At 44.4% G+C, this 26,728-nt stretch overlaps 1 protein-coding gene across 1 annotated transcript in view; it reads right to left on the bottom strand.

The window, feature by feature from the left end:
- The window catches only part of LOC138769751 (sialic acid-binding Ig-like lectin 13), a 55,765-nt gene that overhangs the window by 19,424 nt on the left and 9,613 nt on the right, over positions 1-26,728 (bottom strand). The window contains exons 3-4 of the mRNA XM_069948395.1: positions 22,516-22,776; positions 6,985-6,996 (exon numbers count right to left, since the gene is read on the bottom strand). Of these exons, the coding sequence (XP_069804496.1) occupies positions 6,985-6,996; positions 22,516-22,776 (273 nt within the window). The remainder of the gene's footprint in view (positions 1-6,984; positions 6,997-22,515; positions 22,777-26,728) is intronic.

The following is a 26,728-nucleotide window of genomic DNA, read 5'->3' as shown; positions in this document are numbered from 1 at the left end:
AGGTTAGTGCCATCGCTGTTGACGGTCCAGTGGATCCACTACTCCAGGCGTTACAGTAGGCTCCAACCATGGATCCCGGCGAGGTGCCTGATCTCCGTGACGTCGCCAGAGTGGTCGCTCAACAGGCGCAACAAATCCAGAAACAGTCGCAGCAGATCCAGCAACTCACTGCCGCCTTACAGCGCACACCACCTCCTGACGCTGTTTCTACACTCCGACTTGCTCTCCCAAGCAAATACTCTGGTGACTCCAAGTTGTGCAGAGGATTCCTGACTCAGTGCACCATGCATATTGAACTTTTAAGTAGTCAGTTTTCCACCGAGCGCTCTAAAGTGGCTTTTATCATCAGCCTATTGGAGGGTAGAGCCCTGGCCTGGGCCACGCCACTGTGGGACCGTGATGATCCTGTTGCTGCCAATCTCCGGGCCTTCCTATTCGAGTTTCGCTCCGTCTTTGAGGAACCTGCCCGTGCTTCTTCAGCCGAGACTGCTCTCCTCAACCTCTCTCAAGGGAGCTCCTCTGTTGGCGATTACGCCATCCAGTTCCGTACCCTGGCGGCTGAATTGGACTGGAATGAAGCCGCTCTAATAGCCACCTTCAAGAAGGGCCTATCCAGTCAAGTGAAAGACGTGCTTTCCCCCCGAGACCTACCTACCTCCCTGAACGAACTCATCCTCCTGGCCGCCAGAGTTGATACTCGTTTTTCGGAGAGGGAGGAGGAGGTTCGGCATGAACATCTACTAAGCCGTTCCCGTCGCCATCCCCAGCTGGCGCCGGTTTTCCAGAATCCTGACTTTCCGATGTCCCAGCCCTCTCCTGAGATTCCCATGCAGGGGGAACGGGCTCACCTGACGCCTGATGAAAGAATCCGTCGTCTGGAGTTGAATCTCTGTCTCTATTGCGGTGGTTCAGATCACTTTCGGCTGAGATGTCCCCTACGTCCTCAAACGTCCGGAAAATGTTCGCACCTAGGTCCGGTGGGACAGGTGTCCCTAGGTGTGAATGCCACCCTTCCAAGTCTGTCTTTGCCAGTTTCCATTCGGACTCCCTCAGGACAAAATCACCAGACTACTGCCTTTCTCGATTCTGGGTCAGCAGGCAGTTTCATTGCGGCAACATTGGTCCAAAGATGGCAGCTACCCGTGACCCGACTAGCCAGGCCCCTGACTATCTCCTCGGTCACGGGCGAAATTCTTACCGACCGTGTGTACTACCAGACCGCACCTTTATTCCTCCAGGTGGGTCCTTTACATCAGGAAAAGATATCCTTCTACGTCCTGCCCCATTCTTCCCCCGCCGTCCTCCTGGGACTCCCTTGGCTGCAATTACATGCCCCTAAGCTGGACTGGAGAACCGGGGAGATTCTCAGTTGGGGTCAGGACTGTTCCAGCCAGTGTCTCAAGTCACCTCAGACCAAGTACTCTATGGCGTCATTCGACCCCGCCAAGCCTCTATCCGGCCTACCGGCTGAAGACCAAGACTTGGCGGAAGCCTTCTCTGCCGAGGTGTACCCTCTCTCCGTAACCGAGACTGAGGTCATGTCCTCTTACCACCGGGAGAACTTACAGAAGGATCTCATCCACAATCCCACATCCCCTTGCCACGTTATACCTCCGGATCGCCTAGTACCAATCGTCACTTCTACTCTTCGGAAAGTACCCCCCGGAAAGACCCATGTTCACCCTGCGCTTCGAAGAGGTATTTTGAAGTGGGGACATTCCTCATTGGAGGCCGGGCGCTCTGGAGTCCGTAAGACCGGCCAACGGATCTCCCGTCACTACTGGTGGTCCAGTCTGTTCCAAGATGTCAAAGACTTTGTGGCTTCCTGTGCCATCTGCAGGCAAGAAAGAGGGGGAGGCCAAAGGGGGGGGTACTGTCACGGCCGCGGCGGCGTCCCGCGTTCCGGGCCGCCGCGGCGACCGCCTCCTGCCCCATGCAGCAGCCGGTGTCCATAGTCAGGGACCCGGCGCTGCTGTTACTTCGGCCCCGGGGGGCGCCTCACCTCTCCACGTTCCTGTCTGTCGCTGTGCCGGCCGGCGCGCGCGTCCCCGCCTCCTATGGCGCGCGCGCGCCGGCTGTCTCAGATTTAAAGGGGCAGTGCGTCCCTAATTGGTAGTTGCACCCAATCACTCCCTATAAATCCCAGCATGCCCTGTCCCTCGTGTTGGAGCCTCTACATGCTTCCCATAGCGTTTGGCCCAGCTCCCTGTTGTTCCTGACCTTAGTCCTTGTCCCTGGTTCCTGTCCTTAGTCCTTGTCCCTATCCTTGCCCGCTGCCTTCCCACTGTTCCTGAGTCCTGTCCGCCACCTGCGAGCACGCCTTCTGTCCTCTGCCTGCGCGATCTCCTGCCTACTGCTCCTGCCACGCCTCGCCTGCCGTCACCAGCAACCAAGCCAGGGGTAGCGACCTGGGGGTCGCCTGCCGCAGCAAGTCCATCCCGCCTTGCGGCGGGCTCTGGTGAAAACCAGCGGCCCCTTAGACTCCGCTCCCTGGGGAGGTTAGTGCCATCGCTGGTGACGGTCCAGTGGATCCACTACTCCAGGCGTTACAGTCAGATGTCATTTTTTGCACCATGATCTGTTCTTTCTATCGGTACCTTGCTTGCATATATGCGACTTTTAGATCACTTTTTATTGCAATTTTTCTTGATTTGATGCAACCAAAAATGATCAATTTTGCACTTTGGCGGGTTTTTGCACTTACACAGGTTTACCGTGCGAGATCAGGAATTTGATAATTTAATAGTTTGGGTTACTCACGCCGCCATACCAAATATGTTTGTTTATTTATTTATTTTTATTTATAAATTGGGAAATGTGGGGTGATTCAGACTTTTATTAGGGGAGGGGGATTTTTATCTCTTCTTCTGTACCCTTTAACTTTTAGTCCCCCTGGGGGACATTCATTATTACTGCAGTGATCTCCCATAGAGATCACTGCAGTATACTTAATACAGCAATGATTGATTAGATCATTGAAGTACAGGTATGTTCTGTTGCAGGAAGGGGGTAAAACAGCCAAAACTCTAGTCACTGAAAAACTGGAACTATTACAGAAGGACAAATTTGTTAAAGCATGTTGTTGTAAAAGTGTAAAAAAATTGGAAAAATCACAATTTTAAAAATAGTCAATCATCCAATTTCTGCCATTCCTCTCCTCTCTGTTCCTATGTTGCTCTGTTAGTCTCTCCTCTCTGCCCCTATGTTGCTCTGTTAGTCTCTCCTCTTTGTCCCTATGTTGCTTTGTTAGTCTCTCCTCTCTGTCCCTATGTTGCTCTGTTAGTCTCTCCTCTCTGTCCCTATGTCGCTTTGTTAGTCTCTCCTCTCTGTCCCTATGTTGCTCTGTTAGTCTCTCCTCTCTGTCCCTATGTCGCTTTGTTAATCTCTCCTCTCTGTCACTATGTTGCTCTGTTAGTCTCTCCCTGCTCTGCTGTAACTGCCTGCTGCCATCCCGCTCTCTCCTCCACACACAGCTGACTGGCCACCTCCATTACAGAACCTCCTTATATAGAGGGGGAGGTGCTGAAATCACAGAGGGGCCTGCAGCTGATTGGACGGGTGCTAGGGATTCTGGTTATTTTCTTTCTCCCGCCCAATGACGCTCCAGGCAGCATTTGCGGCCGCCATTTTGTTTTTTGCAAATTTTCTTAACGAATTGGCGGGAATTTGCTTTGCAAAAAAAGTGAATTGACTGTGCGTCTCGCAGAGAATTTTGATTCTCCGGATTTGTTTCGCTAATCTCTAATTATTATCCAATATACTATAAGGAAGGGGCTAAGTTCCACCAAAGTCTATAAATGCTATTCTGTGAAATCCTTCTCTGCAGATCATCACTTCTGCTTCATAAGGTTTTGCGTCTTCTTTTAGCTTCTGTTAATGATATATGAGATGTAAAGCCTATCAATTATCACTGGGGTCTCTCTCTCTCTCTCTCTCTCTCTCTCTCTCTCTCTATATATATATATATATATATATATATATATATATATATATATATATATATATAGAGCCCAGTGATAATTGATGTTACTGCAGGATCCTGCACATAGCTCACACTTACCAGTCACTGTGATAGTGGTTGTTATTTTTCTGTAATAACTATATTTCACTCTACTGTCTTTGCTTTCTTCAAATCTAAAGTAAAACGTCCCCTCATCTTCCCTCCCGGCATCAGTTATGGTCAGGGTGCAGTCTCCAGTATTCGGATTTCCCGTCAGATAGAAGTTTGGTTTCTTCACATCACTGGATTTATCATTAGTGGCCACAATATATTCTGGAAGGAGAGGCATCCGTCTCCAGTATCCATAGGAATTGCTGAATGTCTTTCTATTATCAGCAGTAAAGTTACAAGGAATGGTGATACAGAGACCCTCCTGGACACTGACACTAGGAGACACTTGGATAGTATAGGCCGGAGCATTATGGACCTGACATGTGATACCTGTAGGAGGATAAAGGATGATGTTATTACTTACTGTATCAGATTTTACATGTAAGAAATCATCCTCATAAAACTTCTATGATAATGTAATGAAGGTTAAATTAAGTAAAGTTAATATATAGATAAGTGTACAAGCTATAAACCATAGCTGGGATGATCCTTGCAGAGACCGGCCGTTCTGTGACCTGTGTCTCTTACGCAGTCTGCACATAGCATGGGAATAAGCCCTTAGACTGCAGGATTTCAAACAGAAAAGTGGCCTTTTTGGATGAGAACTCTGCAAAACTCTGCCAATTAGTAACATCTATATCACACCTTCATTACTCGATCATATCATTACACATCAGATGTATATCCCCAGGATATCAGTATATTGTACTCACCTTTCCATAAGAGAGGGAGGATAACCACAAGACTGACCCACATGCTGCTGGGATTAATCTGCCCCATCCTGATACTGAGATCAAGTTTGAATTGTGGATTCTATAGAACAAATAAGATTTTACATTGTGTCTCTGTCCTGGTTTATTTAGGAGTAAATTCAATTCAAATAAATGACAGAACATTTTAGGGCACTGATATAAATTGAAAGTGCAAGAGTCAAAACTTGTATATTTGCTGCACCCAGTGGTCCCATGACCCTTCTACTGGTAACTTCAATGTAAGGAGTCTCCTATATTTACCCTTTCACAATGCTTAGCGGAGCTAAGTCCAGGGCCGCCGATAGGGCAGTACAAGTGGTACTGCCGTATGGGGCCCGGACCCTAAGAGACACGGGGGGGGGCCCGGCGGGCCCGCCGGCCGCCGCCCCCCGACCGCTACGCTAGGGGGGCCCGCACGGCCCCCCTTGCCAACTGTTTTTGAGCATCCCGAAAAGCTGCGGCCGCGCAGCTTCTCGGGATGCACTGATCGCTTTAATGTTCCGCCCGCACAGCGGGCGGAACATCAAAGCGATCAGAATACAGGAGAAGGACCTGTCAGCGTCCTCCTCCTGTATTCTCTCCCATAGGCTGCCGGCACTTCATACCAGCAGCCTATGGGAGGCCGGGTCGTGGTCATGTGCCCCTCCGGCAGGCGTGATGATGTGACGTCATCACGTCTGCCGGAAGTCCCGTCCCTGCGGCTCGCAAGATGGAGCCCGAAGAGGAGGAGGAAGAGCTGCTGCCTGCACAGCGCGGATTAGGTGAGTAGGATGTTTGTTTTTTTTAGGGGCACCTCTGGGGGCATTATTAGTGTATGGGGGCACCTCTGGGGGCATTATTAGTGTATGGGGGCACCTCTGGGGGCATTATTAGTGTATGGGGGCACCTCTGGGGGCATTATTAGTGTATGGGGGCACCTTTGGGGGCATTATTAGTATATGGGGGCACCTCTGGGGGCATTATTAGTGTATGGGGGCACCTCTGGGGGCATTATTAGTGTATGGGGGCACCTCTGGGGGCAGTATTAGTATATGGGGGCACCTCTGGGGGCATTATTAGTGTATGGGGGCACCTCTGGGGGCATTATTAGTGTATGGGAGCACCTCTGGGGGCATTATTAGTGTATGGGGGCACCTCTGGGGGCATTATTAGTGTATGGGGGCACCTCTGGGGGCATTATTAGTGTATGGGGGCACCTCTGGGGGCATTATTAGTGTATGGGGGCACCTCTGGGGACATTATTAGTGTATGGGGGCACCTCTGGGGGCATTATTGGTCTACGGGGGCACCTCTGGGGGCATTATTAGTGTATGGGGGCACCTCTGGGGGCATTATTGGTGTATGGGGGCATTATTGGTGTATGGGGGCACCTCTGGGGGCATTATTAGTATATGGGGCCACCTCTGGGGGCATTATTGGTGTATGGGGGCATTATTAGTGTATGGGGGCACCTCTGGGGGCATTATTAGTATATGGGGCCACCTCTGGGGGCATTATTGGTGTATGGGGGCACCTCTGGGGGCATTATTGGTGTATGGGGGCACCTCTGGGGGCATTATTGGTATATGGGGGCACCTCTGGGGGCATTATTAGTGTATGGGCGCACCTCTGGGGGCATTATTAGTGTATGGGGGCACCTCTGGGGGCATTATTAGTGTATGGGCGCACCTCTGGGGGCATTATTAGTGTATGGGCGCACCTCTGGGGGCATTATTAGTATATGGGGGCACCTCTGGGGGCATTATTAGCTCATGGGGGAACCTCTGGGGGCATTATTAGTATATGGGGGGCACCTCTGGGGGCATTATTAGTTCATGGGGGCACCTCTGGGGGCATTATTAGTTCATGGGGGCACCTTTGGGGGCATTATTAGTATATGGGGGCACCTTTGGGGGCATTATTAGTATATGGGGGCACCTCTGGGGGCATTATTAGTATATGGGGGCACCTCTGGGGGCATTATTAGTATATGGGGGCACCTCTGGGGGCATTATTAGTATATGGGGCCACCTCTGGGGGCATTATTAGTATATGGGGCACCTCTGGGGGCATTATTAGCTCATGGGGGAACCTCTGGGGGCATTATTAGTATATGGGGGCACCTCTGGGGGCATTATTAACTCATGGGGGCATCTCTGGGGGCATTATTAGTGCATGGGGGTACCTCTGGGGGCATTATTAGTTCATGGGGGCCACCTCTAGGGGCATTATTAGCTCATGGGGGCACAGCTGGGAATCCTACATACAGGGGGCACAGCAGGGGATCCTACATACAGGGGACATCCCACACAGCGCAGTTACTATGGGAGCCGACAGGAGGGAGAAAGGAAAGGAAGTTGCTAGAAATGTGCGGAGCCTAAATTGTTTGTCTCGCAGGTTCTAAGGGGATGAAACGTATCTGGAAGGAATCATCATGGAGGTCTGGGCCGGATGGAGAGGAAAAGGGAAAGTGACGCCTCAGATCAAAGAAGACGTCACCGGTGAGTCACTGTATGACACTTTTCTTATTTTGTAGAACATCATTTAGTAGGGGCGCCCCGAGGTGACAGCTACTACATTATCTGTACTCAGAGATATCACTGCAATATCTGTTGTGTTACATAGGACTGCAGGTGACTACTACATTATCTGTACTCAGAGATATCACTGTGTTATCTGTAGTGTTACATAGGACTGCAGGTGACAGCTACTACATTATCTGTACTCAAGAGATATCACTGTGTTATCTGTGGTGTTACATAGGACTGCAGGTGACTACTACATTATCTGTACTCAGAGATATCACTGTGTTATCTGTGGTGTTACATAGGACTGCAGGTGACATCTACATTATCTGTACTCAGAGGGATATCACTGTGTTATCTGTGCTGTTACATAGGACTGCAGGTGACATCTACTACATGATCTATACTCAGAGGTATCACTGTGTTATCTGTGCTGTTACATAGGACTGCAGGTGAAATCTACTACATTATCTGTACTCAGAGATACCACTGTGTTATGTGGTGTTACATAGGACTGCAGGTGATATCAGGTGATTTCTCCAGGTTGCAGAAGTTCAAACTTCATCGTGCCCTGGTGTGCTGGTGTCTGTATGTGTATATACATGTGTGCTGGTGTCTGTATGTCTGTATACATGTGTGCTGGTGTCTGTATACATGTGTGCTGGTGTCTGTGTGTGAGATCAATTCTAGAGAACTGGCTCATATACCCCATTTTCCCCAGTGGCTTAAAATGTAACCTCTGTTATACAGTTATAAAATTGTAGAAATTAAATGTGAACAAGGTGCAATTCAAATAGACACTTACTTGTATAGCTGCCTCTTGTGCTCTGTATGCAGTGCATTATATTCACCCTTGCAACGTACAATTTATAGCGTGTCTACAAGCCCAGCGGGGCTCATTATGATGGAGACTAAAACTTATACAAGAGTGGGGTAGGGGTTCCCCTGTATTCAGAATGCTGCTGAGTGCTCGGCAATGCCCCATCTGGGATTATTGAATTTCGAGGGTCTATGCAGAGCAGGATAAAGAGACCTCTGCTGCACAAACAGGATCTCCTAGAAAGCGTTCTCACCGCCATGTATTCGCTATCACTGGCTTGGGTGAGCTAAACTAGTCTGCCTGGGGGGGGGGGTGATTTGTATATGCTCACTAACATGGAACAGCCTCATTATATTAGCCTTATCAACATATTCTATGTTAGTGAGCATACCGGGGGGGGGGGGGGGGATATTGGTGAACATATACAAATCAAACAGCCCCCCCCAGACCCTCGAAATTCAATAACCCCACTCTTGTATAAGTTTTAGTCTCCATCATAATGAGCCCCGCTGGGCTTGTAGACACGCTATAAATTGTACGTTGCAGGGGTGAATATAATGCACTGCATACAGAGCACAAGAGGCAGCTATACAAGTAAGTGTCTATTTGAATTGCACCTTGTTCACATTTAATTTCTACAATTTTATAACTGTATAACAGAGGTTACATTTTAAGCCACTGGGGAAAATGGGGAATATGAGCCAGTTCTCTAAAATTGATCTGAACCAAATTATACCTCCCAGCAAGGCGTGGGGCCAACACACAATTTTTTTTTTTTTTTTTATTAATGTGGGGGGCCCAGACACTTTGGTTGTATGGGGCCCCGAAATTCCTGATGGCGGCCCTGGCTAAGTCCAACCATCTCTCCAGGGGATGGAACTTTCTAAGCAGGGGATGGAACTGTCTGACCCTGGCTGGAATAGAGTAAGGGTTTGTCTACCATCCTTGAGGTGAGTAGACTTTAGTGCCAGGCTTTACATGCCTTGGGTCCAGTCACTTTCCAGTAAATAGCAACCCAGTTTCTGAGAGAGAAGGTCATACAAAAACAATGAGAACATTTTGCTTTTAGGTGCCTCTAAACCTGATCCAGTACTAACTAACCTGCTGCTACTAAGTCATCCAATATCATGTTTCAGTTGCCACCTTAGCTTAAGGACAACTCCAGACAGGGTCAGCTCCAGTTTTTTGTGGGCCCTTGGGCGACAGAGCCTCAGTGGGCCCCTCATTTATCCAACACACTCACATTACTGACTGACACACTCACATTACTGACTGACACACACACACACACACAGGCATTTACTGACTGACAAAAAGGGAGATTTGGGGATCTAAGAATCTGTTCACACTGCAAGTTGCACGCTGCTTGTGGTTTAAGTACAGACAAAAAACAAAAGGTGAAACAGCAACCCACAGGTGCAAGGGCCTACCGTATATACTCCTCCCAGCGTACACGTGGCAAACACCTACTCTGTAGATATTAAAAATTAATTTTTTTTTTTTTTTTTTTTTTAGAAAAGTGAGGATCTTAGCAAACTATTTGATCAAACAGAGTGTACCATGTCGCCACATTAAGGCGTCCTCGAGACATGGTCCCTACTCTAGCATTTTCACACTAGTAATGGCTTCTCCTGGGCTTTAATAAGCCTACAACTGGGCAGATAGGAACCAAATGATCTCATTTATAGCAGCCTTGGGACATGGGTGGAGTGCAGGCCAACAGGAGGTAGCCACACCCCCCACCCCCCACATTCAACAGAAAGAAAGGGAAATTTCGGCAGCACATCTATGATTCTGTTCACACTGCAAGTTGTACGCTGCTTGTGGCTTAAGTACAGACAAAAAACAAAAGGTGCAACAGCAACCCACAGGTGGAAGGGCTTACCGTATATACTCCTCCCAGCGTACACACGGCAAACACCTACTCTGTAGATATTAAAAATTATTATTATTTTTTTTTTAAGTGAGGATCTTAGCAAACTATTTGATCAGACAGAGTGTACCATGTCGCCACATTAAGGCGTCCTCGAGACATGGTCCCTACTCTAGCATTTTCACACTAGCAATGGCCTCTCCTGGGCTGAATAAGCTACAACTGGGCAGATAGGAACCAAATGATCTTTTATAGCAGCCTTGGGACATGGGTGGAGTGCAGGCCAACAGGAGGTAGCCACACACCCCACATTCAACAGAAAAAAACTGTGGGTTGCTGTTGCACCTTTTATTTACTGACTGACACACACACACATTTACTGACTGACACACACATTTACTGACACACATTACTGACTGACACACAAACACACATACACACTTACTTACTGACACACACACATTACTGACACACACACATACACACACATTACTGACTGACACACGTTACTGACTGACACACAAACACACATACACACTTACTAACTGACACACACATTACTGACTGACACGCACACATTCATTGACTGACACACACACACACACAAACACACACATACTCAACACTCAGTCTCCCTCCCTCTTTGCACGGCTGATATCCAGACTGTAGTATTGAGAACCTGCAGGTCATGTGATCAGGTCCTTCATCCCCCTCTCTCTGCAGGACGATGACAGGTCCTGCTCCTTCTCTGTCTTCTGATGTTCAGGCCACTTACCCTGCAGTACAGCGAGCAGGCTGAATATCAGAACACTGGGCCCCTCTCCCTCTCTGGGCCCCTAGAGGCACTGTGGGCCCCGGCACTTGCCCAAGTAAGCCCTGTGCTGATGCCGGCCCTGGCTCCAGAGCTCAGCACAAAAAAAAAAGAGACAAACACATTTATTACACTTACCCTCACTCTTGTCTCTGTTTGAATCTCCCGCCAGTCGCAGGTCCCGAGAGTTCCCAATTGGAGCTAAGCAAGCTGTTATCTGCTGATGTCTCACAGTTAAGACTGTGAAGACATCATCGACACAAAATGGCGCCAGCTGTGAAAATTGGCAAGGTCAGAAAGTTATCGTTTACTCAAGGACTCTCTTGTAACACTCACATCTGTCTCGGCATATATCCGAGTTAGTGCCTTGTAGCTTCCAAGCCACAACCTTCTCTTTTGCATATGCTCTTCATGTGGGACCCGGTTGCAACTTAACCACAAGTAAAGTCTTTTTAAGTGCATCGAACACCTCACCGCAGTCCATTACACATCATACAATCCAGAAGAGTCTAAGCTCGATGGATTCATGTGTACTAGCAACACTAAACTGAATACCACTTGTACACTTGGTTATGTTCACACACAATAAAATCTTTGTTTGTTTTCTAAAACTAGAAGAAGGTCAAAAACACAGAACATCTTCCACTGACAATAATAATGACCGAAACACTGTGTGTGCACATGACCTTAGATTGATACAATTTATCAGTGTTCAGTATTAGATTCCCTTTTAACATATAGAAGCCTCTATAGTCCATATATACAGGTAAAGAACAGTCAGCACTCACCTTGTATAGTATAATCCCTGGCGGCACTGGCTGCCCCTCTGTGCTGTCACCTCCACACTGACAGCTTCTCAAAAGGCTTCTCTGGGTTTTCTCACCACTGAGCTCTTACACGTATTGCTTATGGTTATTTATTTTTTTCACTTCCTCTATTTCTTTTTAAACAAGAATTTATAACTCATGGATCTATTGTTAGATTTAGTTAAATGAAAAGCTACAACATGAATAGAAACTCAAATTCCTGCTTAGTATGTATGTAACCTCCATGATGCTCAAGCATGGGATACCATAAAAACTAATAGTCATGGCCTTGCCTGGAATTAAAGATAATCACCCTCTTTCCCATTTAAAAATAAAAATATGTGTATATATTTTTATATACATTCTTCAGCGCTGAGAGAGGAGCCCCGTGAGCCTCCCATGGACTATCATTATGACAGGGAGGCTGGCGGCATTCCAGGAATTCCGCCACTTTTGCTACGTGTGAACGTAGTCTTAGGCCATGTTAACATGGCGTATGAGACCGGCCGTTCCGTGACCCAGACAGGTCACGCTGTGGCCGGTCTCTGAAAAGATCATTCCGGCTGGTACTGCAGATGATCTTTCCGGCCATAGTGTTCTAATGCGGGCGCATCAGCGCACGCCCGCTTCAGAACTCCTCACAGCACACAATGAAGCAAGCGGACAGAGCCGCTCGCTTCATTGTGTGAACTGACAGAGCTTTCTGCGACCGCAATTCACTTTATTGCGGCCGCAGCAAACTGATATGTCAGTTGTTTGCGGTGCCGTTTGGGATCCCGGCCGGAGCGTATACGATGTGTAAATGCTCCGGATGGGATCTTATGGAAGAGCATGCGCCGTTCCTAGGCGTACAAAGTACGGCCGTTGTTGCCGATTGCAACCACGGCCATACTTTCTCGTTGTGTGAACATAGCCTTAATGTGCATTTTTCACTTTCATGGCCCAATGTTAAAACTTTCCTTCAACACCTGCAGGGTCTAAATGCTCCCATCACCGTTAGACGATTTCTTTGAGGGCGTAATGTCTAAAATGAAGTCACTTCTCGGCGTTTCCGCTGTACTGATACAATGGGAGGCAGTGCAAATGTGCAAGGGGCACAAGAACGGTTTAAGCTAAACCTTTACTACACAGGAAAAATGGCACTCCTTCCCTTCCGAGCCCTGTTTGTGGTTACAGATGAGGCACTGACACATAAATTTTGGGGTTCATTTTCTCCTCTTTCCTTTGAAAAAATAAATAAAAATTTAAAAATTTAAAAGGATACTCCAGAGACTAAAGTTACTAATATATTGTTTTAATAAACTTTATATTACTTTGTGCTATAACTTTATTAAAGATAACCTGTCACCCCCCCCCCCCCCCCCCGTGTCGGAGGAAGAGCCCGGCCGACCCCCAGTGCAGACCCATATACTTACCCTTCCATGAAGTCCCGCTCCTGGATATGGTCCCGCCGCCGAGAAATCCCCATCGGAAGCCCCACGCCCTCACCAGAGATGAGTCCGACGTCCATAGAGAATGTCTGGAGCCATCATTCTCTATGGGCGCCAGGCTCATCTCTGGTGAGCGCGCGCGAGAGGCTTCGGACGGGGATTTCTTGGCGGTGGGACCATATTCAGGAGCGGGACTTCATGGAAGGGTAAGTATATGGGTCTTCACCAAGTGGCGGCCGGGCTGACACGGGGGGTGACAGGTTCCCTTTAAAATAGGTGTATTATTTTTTTCAATTTACACACTGTGTGGATTTCTATTGATTTGTCACCTGTAAGGTGCAACAAGGCCCCCTCTGCTGCCACTAGTATTTACGTTGGGAACTGCAGGGCTATCTAATCCCCGGTCCCTGTACTAGCACTGCTGCCCAATCCATTACATAGCAGGGTTCTATTCCCCCAATCTACTGTATATTATTTTTATACAGTACCCAGACACAATCTTGGTGTGTACGGCAACCCCTCTACAGTGATCAGATAAAGGGCTTAGATAGCCCTGCAGTTCCTGACACAAACGTTGGTTACTGCTGTCAATCAAAAAAAGTAAATATGTAAATAAAAAAATGATACATTTATTTATATGCAGTTATATCACATAGTAATATAAAGTTATTAAAGCAATGTACTAGCCAAAAAAACAACTACAAAAAAAAAAACAAAAAAACAGTCTCTGGAGACCCCCCCACCCCCCCAAGTAGCTGAAACCGTATATTTTTTTTTACGGCTGGCCAAATTCTAATAAAATCTATGAAACCTCTGTAGGGGTCAATAGCTCACTACCCCATGATAAAAAAGTACAATTAATCAACCAAAACTAATCACTATCATAAAGTACAACGTGTCAAAAAAAAAAAAAAAAAAAGAAGGGGGACGGGGGGGACGGGACAGAATTCCTCTGACCATAACATAAATCATAAATATACAGAATTACGGTATATGCCTTCCTCTTTATGGTATTTCTCATTATATACTGGGAACTGTATTGCCACATTACTATGTTTCTGTATCTCAGCAATCTAAATATAGTTTCTCATAAGATGCCTTCAAGAATCAGAGAAAATGTCAGAAATGTTGCAGGGTGTTGTATATCACAAAAGGGAACACACATTGTGCTATGTCCTGCTAAGTGTGAAGAATAGCTGAGATATATTACTCTACACATGTACTGTACATGTTATAGAAAGGATGTATGATATTTAAAGGGGTTTTCTAGTTTAGAATACCTTATTAAACAATAGAGATTCAATATATCTGCTGCATCCCAGAACCCATGTGCCACTGCTGGTTCTGAATATATGTAGGTCGGCATTGAAGTTACATGTGTTATAAAGTGTAACATGGGCTGAAGGTGTCATTCTGAATTTTGGTCACTAAATGTCACTGAGTATTTTCTATTTCCAGTAAAGCACAGCTAAAGGAACTATGAAAGGGTTAATATTGTGCATGCCTGGGCACAAGTCTCTCCTGTCTGTCACCAGATGAGAGTTGGCTTGCCGACTCTAAAAAGGATACTCTCCTGTCTCCCCAGGTTCCTCTCTACTAATAAAATAATAAAAAATAAATAAAACCTTCAAAAAATCTTTAAGTAAAGGTGAAGAGTAAGTGAGGTCTAGTAGTTAGTTCCAGACTAGTCCAGTGTTGGTTTTCTGTGTCTGTCTTGCAAAAGCCTTGGGGCAATGAGTGTCTTCCCAGAGCCAGGCCATCTGGCCAGGGTCCCATGCTGGTTCTTGCAAAAAAGCTGACCTTTTGTTCCTGCTTGCAAGCCATGTCAGGCTAGTACACCTAGGGTGTGAGTAGCATTAAAAAAGGGACCAATGACCTATCCATGCTGAGCGGCTATTCTTTTATTCCCCAACCTTGAGTCCCTTGAGGACCTTCAGTCTTAAGTCAGTGAATTGGAGAAGAGAATTACGCCAATGTGCTCTGCCTCAACTTGTTAGAACCTAAAGGTAAACTCTTACCCTTAACTGGGACCTGTAGTAATGGTCGTGTCACTTTGTGTCCTCGCCCAGTAATAGACGGGTTATGATAGCCATGAGCCGTGAGTCTTGGTCAGTGAAACCAACTCTCCACAGTTAATTTTTTACACCTTTTATTACTTTCTTCTACTCATTTCCAACCCTTTTGCTCTAACAGAATCATGGTTTGAACACTCTGGGTTCACACTTCTCTTACACCTTTATACCTGAGAAGAAGCACAGTGGAAGAGTTGAGATACGGTAATTGTTATCCACATTTGTAGGCCATTCCATTATGTTGGCTCACATTCCTCATGCTTGTGTAACATCGGCACCCGTTCAGACTTCTGCAACATCCTCCAGCTATAAGGTACAGTGCAGGGGGGGGTCTGGGAAAGATCTCGTGTCACGGCTCTTGCACTAGGGCACCATAGAAACTATGTACTAAGCAGGATGCATATTGGTCAGAGAGTGTTTACTGGCCGGAAGCAAAAAGTTGTTACTGCTAACCATAGAGGAAGACCACTGCTCTTCTACTGCAACCGCTGAAGCAGATCACTAAATTTTTTGTAGTTTTCCATTCTGAAATGGTATACTGATCACTAGTTGTAGTTATACTGACCCTCAGAGTAAAGATAATGTCCTTTTTAGCTTTCAGTAAACTCCACAACAATGAAAAAGGTGAAAAATAGAAACCATACAAAATTGCATTTTTTAAATTTATTTTGTAATACAATACATTGTAAAATAAAAAGTGTCGTTATTAAAAAGCTACAAATTGTCCCACAGAAAACAAGTCCTCATACAGCTTCAGGGTATGTTAACACACAGTAAGAGACCGGCCATTTCATGACCCGGCAGGGTCTGAAAAGGTCATCCCGGCCGGTACTGCAGCCGCAGAGTTCTAATGCGGACGTATCCGTGGGCACCCGCATCAGAACTCCCCACTGCACACTATGGAGTGTACGGCCGCAGCCGCTCACTCCACAGTGTGCACTGACAGGGTTTTCTGCGGGCGCTATTAACTGAATAGCGGACGCAGAAAACTGACATGTCAGTTTTCTACCGTGCCGCGAGTGATTCCATAGAACATAAGGCAACGTATCTTTTCGTTAAAAGTACGGCCATTGTTGCCGATTGCAACAACAACCATGCTTTTACGAAAAGATACGTTGTGTGAACTTAGCCTTACATTGAAGTCAGATAATTACAATCTTTTGAGTTCTCGGACTCCATCTATAGGACCAGGAAGGTTCTGCAAGTTGTAAATCACATTCATATAACTGTATATAGAGAAAGCATGACACTAATGACTCAATGCCCTGTGTGTTATTCTTCTCCACAATAAGTATAGAATATTACATGAAGAGACTGGTGCAGGTTACATGACTGTAATGAATTCCTAACTGATAACTGAGCAATATACAGAATGAGCAGAAAAAGAAAAGACTTCCATCAATACTCTATGGCTATTGGAGAATGCTAGGAAATTAATCGATTCTGTACAGGCTCCGTGCCGCCCCCAAACCGCCAATACCACGTTGTAGAGCTCCTCACGCCGTGCCCAGTTTGGAGGTCAGCCTGTATCCTAATTTAGAGGAAAAAACACTTTAATCAATGCCGTGCGATGGGCAGTCAAACTGTCGTGGCTTAGAGCATCAGTGACCTAGGTTTGCGGCACCTCTGGACTGCATGGTGGAGGGGAGGGAGGCATCACAGGCCTAGGGCATCAGGGCCAGTTTGACTGCCCGCCCCACTGCATTGATAAAAGTTTTTTCCTCTAAATACCGGCACCGAGAAAGAGGCCGACCCCCGGACCGAGCACGGCGTGAGTATCGGCAAGGTGCCAGTACAGAGTCGCTTTAAGTCATGCTAAAGCTGTAAAGTTAGAGAGTAATGGTCTAGAAGATTATATACCACAGTTATAGTGCTTAGAATTTTCCAAATGTACACGTTTCCTTTTCTAATTGATCGACTCTGAAATGATCTTGTGTAATTGAGGTTACATTACATACAGATTGCATTGGGGTTAGGGATAGATGTATATGGTGACGGTCTCTATATAACACTATAGCATATGCTTCTATTTAACAGAAAGGGAAATATTAGACGTCTCCATAATGTCGGAGTAAACTTCCATTTCTTGGCCTTTTAATTCCTAAGGAAAAAATATTAATGAAAAGAAACAGGATCAGAAGCTAAATATATCACTGTCTGCAATATCCAGAACATAGAGCCAAACAATATACAGCTTAAAGGGGAAATATGCAAAATGGGTCTCCCTTCATTCCCAGTTTATGGTCACATATGGGGTACTGCTGGAATCAGGAGAAATCAAGTAAATAATTTTGGGTTGCTAATTGTCTTGGTTTGCTTTCAAAAATTAAGCTATAACTATATATTATTGGGGAGGGTGGGGCGGGTGGGGCGGGGTTTGAGGCCAAATTCCAATGTATTTTATTAAACATGTGCGTCAATAGGTACGATAGGTACAACACGTATAAATTCCTTTAGGGGCATAGTTTCAAAGATTGTTTTTACTGTGTGGCCATAGTGCAATGACTGATGGCACACAGGGTTGGAATTGCAAAGGAGCTGAGGTGCCAAACCATAAGACACCCCTTACGATTTGGAACCTCGCCTCCTTTGCAAACCCAAACCTGTGTGCCGTCAGTCATTGCACTATGGCCACACGTGGGATATTTCTAAAAACTGCAGATTTGGGGTAATAAATAGATATTAATGCAACTCGGGCACACCTATGGCTGTATCCACATTTTCCAGCATGCTCGAGCTGCGCTCATGCCTAGTAATAGATATTGGATGACATTTTTCTGTGTCAGAAAAAAATGGATTCAAATATTGAATATTTGCAATTTAAAAGTTTTTTAATTTTTTTCCCTGATGTAGATTTGAATCCTACGAACCACCTAGAGGAGTAACAGACTTTAGAGGTTCCGTTTTTAAAATAAGGTAATTTATGAAGCTTTCTAGCATACAGTAGTCAAGCAAATCCCGGCACTCACCGAAGTAATTCCTCAATCTTTATTCAGCTTCACATATCCAATAACAATAAGAATGCAGAAGGCGTTTCGGCAACCGCCTCTATAACGTGCCTTATCAACAAGCAGTCGATAGAGGCGGTTGGCAAAATGTGTTCTGCATTCTTATTTTTATTGGATATGTGAAGGTTAATAAATATTGAGCAATTACTTTGGTGAGTGCCAGTATTCACTTGAATACTATGTGACCGGGATTGTGTTCCTCTCCATGTGCACCATCACACTTACCATAGAGTGCCATCCAGCCTTTCTTTTAATCGCTTTCTAGATCTCTAAAAATTGCTTAAGAAATTAACTAGCCCCTCAATAAAATATATGTTAACTTTCCTGAAAATGGAAAAATTGTGCTGATAAACTTTTATGCCCTTTACTGTCTCTGTGTGAAAATGTAAAGGAACATCTACCAAATTATGCCAATAGACATATTGTAAATGTGAATTATTAACTCATTTATGTTGCATGACTATCTTTCTTACAAAAATTTACCACTAATGTAAAGTACTGTAAAGTAGTAATGATATTTAACAGATCTTACCTCATATGTGGATTCTGTTTCCTGTGTCTTGGGGTCAGGAGATCCATTTACTTTAACGAAAAAAAAAAAAAAAATTTAGTAAGTGGATTTTTTTTATTATTATTTTTTTTTTAAATAATAAAGATAATTAACCTCCAACATAATTATTGTAACACAGAAGGTGTCCTCACTGTCTTTACCCCTTCTTCAACTATAAAGGTATGTTCACACTGAGGAATAGAGGAGGAATTTCAAGCGAAATCAACCCTTGATTTTATGCATATTCTGCTTAAAATTCCGGATGTAAAATATGTACAGAGCAATGTCCCATTGTGTTGCGGGGGATTTCCGTTTTGTTGTCCACACGGCGGAATTTACGCACAGAATTTTCCGCCACAGATCTGCTTTCGGACATGTAAATCCTTTTGGGGGATTCCGCAAGATAAATCCCATAGAAGTCATTGAGGCTTTGAATTTATGTTTTCCGCTTGGATTCCACTTGGATTCCGCTCAAATTCTGCTTGTATTCCGTGCCTATTGCAGCAGAGCTGAAAAAGGAAATTTCAAGCAGAAAACTTTCCTCTTCAATTTCTCGCCTGTTTCTTAGTGTGAACATATCCTAAATATAGCATACTTGTATAAGCACTCCCAGCAAATATGCTACATTTTATTTAGAGTGAGGCCAGTAGAGTTATACAGTATGTAGGAACATATGATTTCTTACCTGTTCCTGTTTTTTCCCTGCGTTTCATCAAACAGAAATACGATCCAACAATAATGAGGCTAACAGTGAGACTATAACCGATAACCATCCCGATGATTAGAGCAAAATACATGGTTCTAGTATTACAAACTACAGAGATAAGAAAGATACATGTTATGATATAGTCATATGCATAATAGAATATTTTATAATTATACATTGTGAGAAAAGAGGAGAAAAGTCAACAATAGATGTGATATAAGGCTATGTTCACACTACAAAAGTACTGTAGTGATCACGGCCGTTGTTGATCACAGCTATGATTACTACGGTACTAACGTAGTGCTGCATCTGAGGAAATCCTGGCCAAAGTGTATACACATAGTATATGCTTCGGCCGGGACCCCTAGTGGCACCGCAAGAAACTGACATGTCAGTTTTCTGCGGCCACTATTCACTAAATAGCAGCCGCAAGCTCCATTGTGTGCAGGGTGGAATTTGGATGCGGGCGCATGGGAGCGTCCACATACGAATTCAGCGGCAGTGAAGATCATCTGGCCATAATGCAGTACTGACTGGGACAATCTTCTCTGACGACGGTTGTTCTTTTTTTTTTTTAAGTTAGCATGCTATAAAACAAAGCTATACCTATCTGAAATCCAGGTCTAGTCTCTTAAATTTCTTTAGTTTTGTGCATGTTGAAAATAAAAGACCAAACACATGAAGTCCCGGCCAGCACGTGGGTCAATGCATCCATCTTTTTTTACAACCAGCACAAGACAAAATAAACTGCCTTAAAGAGGCTGGACCTGAATACAGGTAAGTATTGTTTTAAAGTATGATACCTAAAATAAATAAATAAAATAAAATTGCTCAACAAACATAACAAACAAGTGCCACTCGCCCATCCCAGTCCAGCATAGCTGCCACATAACTGTTCCCTGTGTCCCACTGGTCTCCTCAATCTCACAGTTTCTGTGACATCACAAGACCACAGGAACTGCCTATTCAGCCAATTAGTGGCTGCAGCAATGTCCTGCCTCACTCACTGATTGGCTGAGCTGAAGTGAAGTAAAAGGAACTAAGGAGACCAGTATGAGACAGGGAGTGGTGAAGTGGTGGCTGAGCTTGACCACACAGGTAGGTGGCACCCCTTGCTGCCAATTTTTATTATTATTATTATTATTATTATTATTATTATTATTATTATTATTATTAATTTATTTTTTTTAAAAGAGAAGGGGGGAAGAGTTTAAGTAGTGAATGTTTTTATCTTCTTGTCCCCATGGAAAGTAACCTGTTGAGGTACTAGGTCAAGTAGCCCAGCTATGGTCCTCAGACTTTCATTATAGTTTGCTCTGCTATGTAGGTTGTTACGGATAATACAGCTAAAAGTAAGAATGTACTGTAATAAATTTGTAGGCATGCTTAGAGATACCAGAAAACACCTTAATGAATCCTTTTTATAGTGGACAACTCAAGGTTAATTTGCGTAATAGAGAATAAATATATGTTTTCAGAAATGATACAGGAGAAAATGAAGTCCCAAATTTTTTTAAAAACTTTCAGCTCTTCTGGCGTCATATTGATACATGATGCCAGGAGTTCCTGATGCCAGCATATAGCTTCATGCTCCATAGCATTTGTGATGTAAGAAGTGTGAGAATAAGCCCTTAGAAGGTATCCGATGTTGTGAACCTAAGTGCATATGAAGAAATAATGGCGCCCCAGAGATCACTCAACTTCATAGCCCAGAACCCATCAGCAAAATGTGGGGAGACATTCTGGAATGATCACTGCCAATGTTGGCCTCTTGTTGAGAGAATTGTATTATTTCATTCAATATCCACTAGAAGTCTTCATGATTTCATCAGTATGGCTTTACCGTTTGTATCTTCCTTGGTTGAGAGGCTCAGAGAATCTGGGGAAAAAAAGAAAAGAGAATAAAGGTGAAAGAGAGATAAAAACAAAAGGGTGATAATTTGTTGTGGTCTGACAGGTGTGTTGTACTGCTTCCCCAGTAACCTCTAGTGGTCACATTTCTAAGCTTAGTTTTAAGACCAGAAGTTACATTTTTTATTAGGCAAAAAAATGCAAAGTTTAATATATATATATATATATATATATATATATATATATATATATATATATATATTTATTTATTTTTAATTTAGTTTGTTTACATTTTTGCAAAGTTCAGAACCAGTTTGTTAAGATGAAGGCTGCACAATGTAATAAACATAAAAAGGAAAAAAAAAAAGCTTATGCCTAAGCTTACCTGCCTGTGCTCCCCTGGTGTCCCCTGGCATTTTTTAATTCCAATGTTGCGGTTGAAAAAGAAAAACAGCAACACTGGAATGAAACCATGCTGTGATACGTAAATATATACAAAAAAAGCTGGTGAAGTGGAAAGCAATAGACACGATCCCCAGGTATGATTATGGCTTTCTACCCTGCCAGCTTCTTTTGTGTATATTTACTTATCACAGCATGTTTTCATTCCAGCTTTGTTGTTGGAAACAAAAAACAGCGACTGGTGGGGTAGAAAGCATTTGGCATACACAGGGATTGCATATATGCAAAGCTGGTATACAGAAAACTAACTGTATGCAACTGCTCAGTCCAGCCCAGAGGCATTCCTAATGATGAAGAGGGCGGGAAGGAGGGATAGAGAAGTGGTGCAAGCCTGGGGAACACGCACTCTAAGCCACAGCAATTTGACATAGGAATGCAAGTTTAAAAGTTGTTTTCCAGGACAATAACGGCATCACCTGCTGAACGGCCCCAAGGACAAATCTTGGATTGAAACCGGACGTCCGAAGGTACAAGCAGTTTAGGGGGGGTCAGATTGTGGGTACAGATAAACAAGGTATAACACCGATACATCAGAAAGCCCCTTTGATGGATGGATCCTAACTTTAGCAGCTAAATAGTAGATACATTTTAATGAAAACTATATAGAAAACTTTTCATTTTTTCTTCAGTAAACAAAAATAAAAGAATAAATGAAACAATGATTTTATACTGCATTACCAAAATAAATTTTGGTTTTGCTATTCAAATACAGCAAACTAAGGAGGATATCTGTATATGCAATATATATTAGGCTCTTACACACATCAAGAAGAATGGTTTTCTTTGTGGTCTTCCCCTTGGAGTTTGTCATCTCACATGTGATGGTTTTCTGGTGATCATCTGGAGATGGGGTAAATGTTATAGTAGGTGAAGTCTTCCAGATGCCGGACACATCGCTCTTCTTCCATTGGATAACTAAGGATGTGGCAGAGCAGTTCCCAGGAGGAGAGCAGGTCACTGTCTTATCTATACCAGCAGTCACTGTTCCAAGATCTGACATCACTGGTTCTTCTGTGAGATCTATAAGATGAAGAAACAATGAGATATAAAATGTAATATAGACTTATGTTAATGAAGTATGTCAAGAATATTTATAAGTTCCTGATATTATTAGGAAGATTTTACCATCTACAAAACAAAGTGTCTTTAAAAAAAAAAAAAAATTCTGACATGTCATAGACATATGTAAAAAGTTTTGATCGGTCCGGGTCTGAGTGTTTAGATCCGTACCGATTATGAGAACAAGTGGGGAGAAGACCGCACTCCCCATCTGTTCCCTGCTGTGTCGGGAAAAAAAGAGCCGGACTCCCAAAAATTACATTATGAGCCCGACTCATCACATTCTCCCGATCGGTAAGAGTCTGAACACTTAGACCTGGACCCATCAAAACTTTTTGACTCTTCTTTAAAGTGTCACTGTCGTGAATTTTTTTTTTGCAGAAATCAATAGTCCAGGCGATTTTAAGAAACTTTGTAATTGGGTTTATTATCAGAAAAATGCATTTTTATCATGAAAAAGCAGTTTGAAGCTCTCCCCCCTGTCTTCATTGTTCTCCTATGGAGAGAGCTAAAGAAAAGACCAAAACAGGACAACAAAGAGTTAATCTACAAATCCCTCACGGGATATCTCCTGTGACAGTCACCAGTGACCTGTCTGAGCTCGGATTACAGCTGTCACCCAGCTCCGTGCCTGTAATCCTCTGTTATCTGCTTTCTGCTGCCGGCTAACTCCCTCCTTCCTCCTCCCCCCTCCCCTCTCCCTAGAACAGACAGGGGACGTCTCCTGCAACAAGTCACAATTTTCAGATTTTTCAGAGTGGATGAAAAAGAGGAAGGAGGGGGGGACCTGGGAAAAGGCTTTTTACATGCAGATAATGGCAGATTTGGCTAATAAACCCAATTACAAAGTTTCTTAAAATCGCCTGGACTATTGATTTCTGCAAAAAAAAAAAAAATACGACAGTGACTCTTTAACATGTCAATTTTTTTTTAAAGGACAGGTACACTTTAACAAAATGAATCATCAGCCTTTTTCTGAGCCTTTCAGATCTTCTCAGTAAATGATCAGCAAAAAATTTATAACATCTAAAACATTAGAACCAGCTGCTTTATTTAAGCTATTTGTTTAGTTCAAATACAAAATTAGGCTATGTTCACACAACGTATGTTTTCGTAAAAGTACGGTCGTTGTTGCAATCGGCAACAACGGCCGTACTTTGTACGAAAACATACGTTGCCTTGCCTTCTATGGGATCCCGGCTGGAGCGTATACACATTGTATGCGCTCCGGCCGGGATCCCTCGTGGCGCCGTAAAGAATTGACATGTCAGTTTTCTGCGGCCATTATTCAGTGGAAACCCTGTCAGTGTACACTATGGAGTGAAAGTCTGCGGCCGCAAGCTTCATTGAGTGCTGTGGGGAGTTCTGATGCGAGCGTGCACGGATGTGCCCGCATCAGAACTCTGCGACATGAAAGAGCATCCAGACGGTACTGCAGTACCGGCTGGGATGATCTTTTCAGAGACCTGCCGCTCCATGACTCGGCCGGGTCACAAAATGGCCGGTCTCTTATGCCATGTGAACATGGCCTAATGGGGAAAAAATATTTTATAATATTATATTTGACATTCACCATGAGTTATTACTATCTACTGTATAATCATGAGATATAAGGGAATATTTACCTATAGGCTTTAAAAAAACTGACCTCATAGGTTTGGAGCTTACACAAATGTCTCTAAAGTTGGGCTTAAAAGTTGTCCACATGTGAAATTGAGTTGTGGTGGGTGTTGTGCTAAAGAACCAGGAGGCAATTCAAAAAAAGGATCACACCACTGGCACCTCTGCACCAACGCCGATTGATTAAGGTAAAAAAAGCGCAGCGATGTATCAGATGGTACATTTGCCTTACTCTACTAGTAGATGTCTTACTATATATATTGTATGGCACAGTTGAAGGAGATTCTTTACAAAGGGTTAACTGTTTCTTTGATTGACTGTATGTTTAATACAATCATATGTGTTGGTTGGAAGCTGACTGAGACCAATCCCTGACAAGGGTACCTCATGCAGAGCCCTTATCCAGCTCCCAGCTATCAGAGGCCTTATTTTGTGTCACACGGTGTGTTTTCTCCAACCAGAGAGTTCCTTAAGTGGTTAGGTAAAACCAGTTTGGTTCAATCCAAATGAATGCCCAGTGGATAGACCCAGACTTTGCTTCTCCACCAGTTGAAAGCCTCAATAAGATAAGTCGCATGTTTCAGCTCTACGTCATTTCCTTCTATTCCCCTCCTCCTCCACTACCATAGAAATGGGCCATTTAAAAACCTCACTTCATGGGCCTAAGCTCATAGGCCTCTATACAATTTTTTAAGGGCTCACCTCATGGGCCTAAGTTCATAGGCCTCTACACAATATTTTTATTAGGGCTCACCTCATGGGCCTAAGTTCGTAGGCCTCTATACCATTTTTTGAAGGCTCACCCCATTGGCCTAAGTTCATTGGCCTCTATATAATGTTTTAGAGGGCTCTCCTCAAGGGTCTCCATATAATTTTTGAGGGCAAACCTCAAGAGCCTCAAGCTAATTTTTCGAGGGCTAAACTCATGGGCCTCAAGCTAATTTTTCGAGGGTTCACCTCATGGGCCTTATGAAAAGATAATATTTGTCATTTTAGAGGACAGATACGTGTCACCGAGTGAACCGGTAGCTTTAGACAACAATTGTAGGTATACAGTTGAATAAACGAAAACCAAACATATGTGCAATATATATAAAATAACTTAAGTGCAATATATGAAAGTGGGACTTGTCATTAGCAGAGTTGGAAGTGGTAAAAAAAAGCACTGTGGGTGTGAATATGATCTAAACATGGGACATCGTTAGCACACGCAAACGCATAAGTTACAAAAAAAAAAAAAAAAAAGACAGCTGAGTGTGAACTGTGCATTATACTTTATACTAACAGTATACAGCCGTATACTGGATATAGAATTGTTTTTACAACTATAGAATTAAAGAGCTGGTCAACGCCCTCACAGGAACCAGACTGCACAAATCAGTTGTAGCAAGATAACAGCTATTATCCCACACTAACAGTATACAGCTATATACCGGAGATAGAATTGTTTTTACAACAATAGAAATAAAGGGCTTGTCAATGCCTTCACAGGACGCAGACTGTGCAAATCAGTAGTAGCAAGATAAGAGGTATTATCCCACACTAACTGTATACAGCCGTATACCGGAGATAGAATTGTTTTTACAGCAATAGAATTGAAGGGCTGGTCAACACCTTCACAGGACGTAGACTGCACAAATCAGTAGTAGCAAGATAACAGCTATTATCCCACACACAGAGTATACATGTAACGCCCGGAGTAGTGGATCCACTGGACCGGCACCAGCGATGGCACAAACCTCACCAGGGAGCGGAGTCTAAGGGGCCGCTGGTTTTCACCAGAGCCCGCCGCAAGGCGGGATGGACTTGCTGCGGCAGGCGACCCCCAGGTCGCTACCCCTGGCTTGGTTGCTGGTGTCGGCAGGCGAGGCGTGGCAGGAGATGGCACAGGCAATAGTCTGCAGATGAGAGAGCACGTGACAGGCTGGACACGGGAACAGGTGGAGTGACAGGGGAACAGGAACCAGGAACAGGGACTTGGGACCAGGTAACGGACAGGACTCAGGAACAGGGACTTGGGACCAGGTAACGGACAGGACACAGGAACAACAGGGAGCTGGGCCAAACGCTATGGGAAGCATGTAGAGGCTCCAACACAGGGTACAGGGCATGCTGGGATTTATAGGGGAGTGATTAGGTGCAACTACCAATTAAGAGCGCACTGCCCCTTTAAATCTGAGACAGCCGGCGCGCGCGCGCCCTAGGAGGCGGGGACGCGCGCGCCGGCCGGCACAGCGGGAGACAGGAGCGTGGAAAGGTGAGGCGCCCCCCGGGGCCGAGGTGATAGCAGCGC

This window comes from Dendropsophus ebraccatus, chromosome 12 (genome assembly GCF_027789765.1).
Source record: "Dendropsophus ebraccatus isolate aDenEbr1 chromosome 12, aDenEbr1.pat, whole genome shotgun sequence".
NCBI lineage: Eukaryota > Metazoa > Chordata > Amphibia > Anura > Hylidae > Dendropsophus > Dendropsophus ebraccatus.
Note: the sequence above shows the minus strand (reverse complement) of the source record. Positions and strands in the feature narration are given on the sequence as shown.